Source organism: Kryptolebias marmoratus, unplaced genomic scaffold, assembly GCF_001649575.2.
Source record: "Kryptolebias marmoratus isolate JLee-2015 unplaced genomic scaffold, ASM164957v2 Scaffold26, whole genome shotgun sequence".
In the NCBI taxonomy this organism is placed as follows: Eukaryota; Metazoa; Chordata; class Actinopteri; order Cyprinodontiformes; family Rivulidae; genus Kryptolebias; species Kryptolebias marmoratus.
The window spans coordinates 25,758-30,122 of record NW_023665760.1 but is presented as its reverse complement, the minus strand read 5'-3'; the positions used below and the strand labels follow the sequence as shown (position 1 = coordinate 30,122).

Genomic DNA, 4,365 nt, shown 5'->3' with positions numbered 1-4,365 from the left:
AAAAAACTAGCAACTAGAAGCACAGAGCACAAACCTCCCGTTATCACTGTGACGTCACAACGGAACCGATGACATCACCGTCGCGTGACGTCATTAGACCACAGGGTCAATAAAGGTCAAAACTCAGGCTCTTTCATAAAAATCAGACAGACAGGCAGAGACAGACAGACAGACAGAGACAGAGACAGAGACAGACAGAGACAGAGACAGAGAGACAGACAGACAGAGACAGAGAGACAGACAGGCAGAGAGAGAGAGACAGACAGGCAGAGATAGAGACAGGCAGGCAGGCAGACAGACAGACAGAGACAGAGAGACAGACAGAGTCAGAGAGACAGACAGACAGGCAGAGAGACAGGCAGAGAGACAGGCAGACAGACAGAGACAGAGACAGACAGACAGAGACAGAGAGACAGACAGGCAGAAAGAGAGAGACAGACAGGCAGAGATAGAGACAGACAGAGACAGACAGACGTCAAACATTAAACAGTCAAACCATTTTTAATGAAGCCCTAGGAGAAGCAGTTAAAGGGACATTTCAGACTGTTGGTGTAGAGGTCAGAACAAGTTTGAGCTGAAGAGGAAAAATCTGGTTTTACCGAAAAATAAGAGACAAAAAGTGTTTGAACTGAAAGTAAGATGAACAGAAACATTTGGTTTATATGAAGAAGAAATTCTTCTCGTCTTTATTGAAAAGAGACACGTTACAGTAGAAGAGTCTGTATTAATTTCCAACAATGATTCTGTACAGAAAACAACAACAACAATAATAATAATATTAATTAGAAGAACAGTGACAAGAAGAAGAAGAAGAAGAAGAAGAAGGTGTCTGGATGATAAATCAGGACAGCTGGACACACTAATGGAGGGACTTTTTATAAATAAGATGAAAATAACTCAGGTTTATGTACAGGCAGCACCGGGCAGCTAAAGGGTCCTTCTTTTAGAAATCAGGCCCCATTTCTCAGCTGCTTCCAGGCCGTTTAGTGTCCAAACGTCAGGAAGGTCAGAGCAGCTCTGAACCGTCTGATAAGCTGATCCAGGTTTCTTCTCACCAGAACTCACTTCTCCCACAATGAAACCAGCTAATGAGAGGCCTCAGCTGATCCTGTGGCTCACAGCTAAAACCAGCTCGTTCTGAAGCTGGAATCAATGCCAACACGTTAACAAATCCAATGATGTCCCCAGCTGCCACCGAGTCCGTCTGATTTATTGAATCAAATAAAGGAATACCTGGAAGTCAGAATGAACATTAGTGCATTTCTGTCAGAAATGATGTCCTGTGGGTAAAATAAAAACTGTTTTCACCTCTCCGTTGTTCCGGCGGGTCAGTTTGCGGCACACACAGGAACAAGGAGAAATGGATTTTACAGTCAGTGTTTGTGTAAGAAGCAACAATAAGACTCACAAATATTGCTTAGAAAATCCAGCTGAGAGTCTTTTCAATTTCAAAATAAGAGCGAGAAAAAAGAAGTTCCCTAAACTCCCTTCAGTCCAAACGGACCTCTGACCCCCTGCTTCACTTTCTGAAGCTGTAAACAATAATTAGGTGTCATGTATCCAATCAGAGCCCGGGGTCAGAGGTCACAGGTTTGTTTCAGCTCCATCCCACCACCATCAGCTGGTTCTTTTTACTTTATTTAACCTGCAGTTTGGTCACAACACGTTTATTTACACTTTTCCCTGACCCAGATTTAGACTTTTTCAAAGCTAAGACCTGGTTTCTGGATCCAGAACGGACCCAAACTGGCTGTTTGACTCCTAATGTGACCACACTGCCTCAACGCTGTCTTCAGTCTGAAACTGGTCCTTCAAAGAGTTCAGAACCACGTCCTCTTCGTTCACCTCCAGCCTGCAGGAAGCACTTCCTGCTCTCACGGACGTCCTCCAAAGAAAGTGACAGATTATTTACAGTAAGCAGCCCTTCTTAGAGATTCACTGAGCTGAGCAGGGAGACCGATTGGACCCGTCACAGCGAAGAACAGCCCTTCCCTTTCAGCTTCCTGCAGGTTTTCTACGAACTCTGGGAGCATTTAAATATCTGAATCTGTTTTTAAATTTAAATTGTTAAAACAGACAACAGGTTCTGATGGTGGACAGTCTCCGGTCCGTGAGCCCGACAAAAGCTGTACATTTTATCACTTTTTACATCCAAAAATGAACAAAAAGAAGAAACTCTTTCCCATTTTAACCATTGTTCCAGCAATGCACATCAATATATTCACACCTGTGGAAATAAAAAACACTAAAACACAGGAAACTAGTGAGGCAGGGAGGTCAGAGGTCATCGGCTGAGGACGGGAGAAAGCTTCCTGTCGCACTTTCTCTGCTTTCAGGAAGAAGGGAGGGAAACAGGAAGTGGACTCTGATTGGCTGAACCCAAACTGGCCTTGTAGTGTTAATCTGAGCGTGTGATGAGGTATGAGATCTGTTCATTGGGAAATACATTTCCCATCATGCTTTGGGACAGCGTCACCACTGACCAGTGATTTGTCTTAATCCAAGGAGGTGGCTGGTCGTCAGGAGATGTGGGCGGGACTTAGCCTCACAACATGTGGTGGTTCCCAACCGAACCGGGCAGGAGAGTCCCCAGGCACCAGGCAGCCCAGGTCATATGAGCGAGGCGCTCCCAATGCTGCTGCAGCTGTTGTTGCGGTTGGCGTTGCGGCGCGACAAGTTGGGCGTGGCCACGAGGGGGTAGCGGTCGTCAGGGCAGCCGTACTGAGACAGGATGTCCACACACTCCTGACTGCTGGCCTGTCGAGCGTACGTCACGGCGCTGTTTCCATGAGTGTCCCTCGCCATCAGATCCACGCCGTACTGCAGAGACAGGGACATTCATTGAATCTGGTCATGGAGGCACCGATGAACCTTCACCTGAAGAGGTCTTACCCAGACGAGGAGCTGAGCCATCACCACGTTGCCCTTGTGGCTGGCCAGGTGCAGCGCGTTGCAGCCGTCCCTGTAGGTCTCATTGACCTGCTGCCGGGAGCCGTGGGCGAGCAGCAGGACGATGGTGCGGAGGTCTTCCTCGGCCGTCGCCCTCAACAGCCGCTGGCCCAAAGAAAGGTCGGTGCACGGCAGCAACGCCAGGAACAGGCGCTGCTCGTACTTCGCCCGGATCCAGCGCTCACGCTCCTCCCTGAAAGACAAAACCCAGGGACGAGACAGCTCAGGACATGGATCTTGAGACGTTTAGATTTAACCTCCGCAGAATAAGGCATCACATGAGTCTAAAATAAGACACATGAAGAGTCTGAGCGAGGTTTTGTTCACCAGTCGAGTATCATTAACTGCTGATGTGTCTAATCCATGACTCTGATCGCTCTAATCCGTCCGTGTAAACAGCAGCTTATTCACACACAAGGGATTAGTCTGGGACGGCCTGGGGACTGATATAGAGCTGTCCCCCCTCCTGCAGGAGGGGAGGAGGGGAAGAAGCTGAGGAAGATTGTAGGTATGCTGCGTTCATGGTCCAGTCTGACTCAAATCACACACGTACTGATGACGTCCCAAAAACAACTGAAGTTTCTTTCCCATCGGTGTGGAAACAGAATCTCATTAAGTCTCTTCCTGGATACCAGGGTGTGTGTGTCCGATGGTGGAATGTCCCGGGGCTTCTCCTTCCTGTCCCCGTCCAAAGACAGAGTGGGGAGGCCGGGCAGAGACCACGGCCCACAGCCCTTGGACAAAGCCTGGAGGTGTCACTGAGTGTGTGTGTGCCCAGCAGGGCTCTGGGAGGAAATGTGAGCCCATTGGACCCTGGAGACGCATGCCTTCCCTCCACTGGAGTTGCTAAGATCCTGCAGAGTTTTCTTTAACACTGACAGGAGTCTGAGAGGTGGGAAACATTTAGTCAACATTTCACACTGAAAGCCACTGAGGCGGGTAGGAGTGTGTGTGTGTGTGTGTCTGTGTGGGTGTCCAGTGTTGGTTTGGAGCAACTCTAGTTCAGTTCGTACCTACAGATTTACAGCTCTGGTTAGCACGTATCCAGATTATGTGGGCTCATGAAGGAAACAGCTGCCACTGGCAACTTCATACCTTCTTCAGATCACTTTGTACCCTCCTTGTACCCACCCCATCCTACTTCGTACCCTTCTTGTACCCACCCCATCCTACTTCGTACCCTTCTTGTACCCACCCCATCCTACTTCGTACCCTCCTTGTACCCACCCCATCCTTCTTTGTACCCTTCCTGTACCCACCCCATCCTACTTCATACTCTCCTTGTACCCACCCCATCCTATTTTGTACCCACCCCATCCTTCTTTGTACCCTTCTTGTACCCACCCCATCCTTCTTTGTACCCTTCTTGTACCCACCCCATCCTTCTTTGTACCCTTCTTGTACCCACCCCATCCT

At 48.7% G+C, this 4,365-nt stretch overlaps 1 protein-coding gene across 1 annotated transcript in view; it reads right to left on the bottom strand.

The window, feature by feature from the left end:
* Positions 1-652: 652 nt before the first annotated feature.
* Positions 653-4,365, bottom strand: part of LOC108251224 (arf-GAP with GTPase, ANK repeat and PH domain-containing protein 1) — a 22,776-nt gene continuing 19,063 nt past the window's right edge. The window contains exons 5-6 of the mRNA XM_025002908.2: positions 2,893-3,142; positions 653-2,820 (exon numbers count right to left, since the gene is read on the bottom strand). Of these exons, the coding sequence (XP_024858676.2) occupies positions 2,611-2,820; positions 2,893-3,142 (460 nt within the window). The 3' untranslated portion in view covers positions 653-2,610. The remainder of the gene's footprint in view (positions 2,821-2,892; positions 3,143-4,365) is intronic.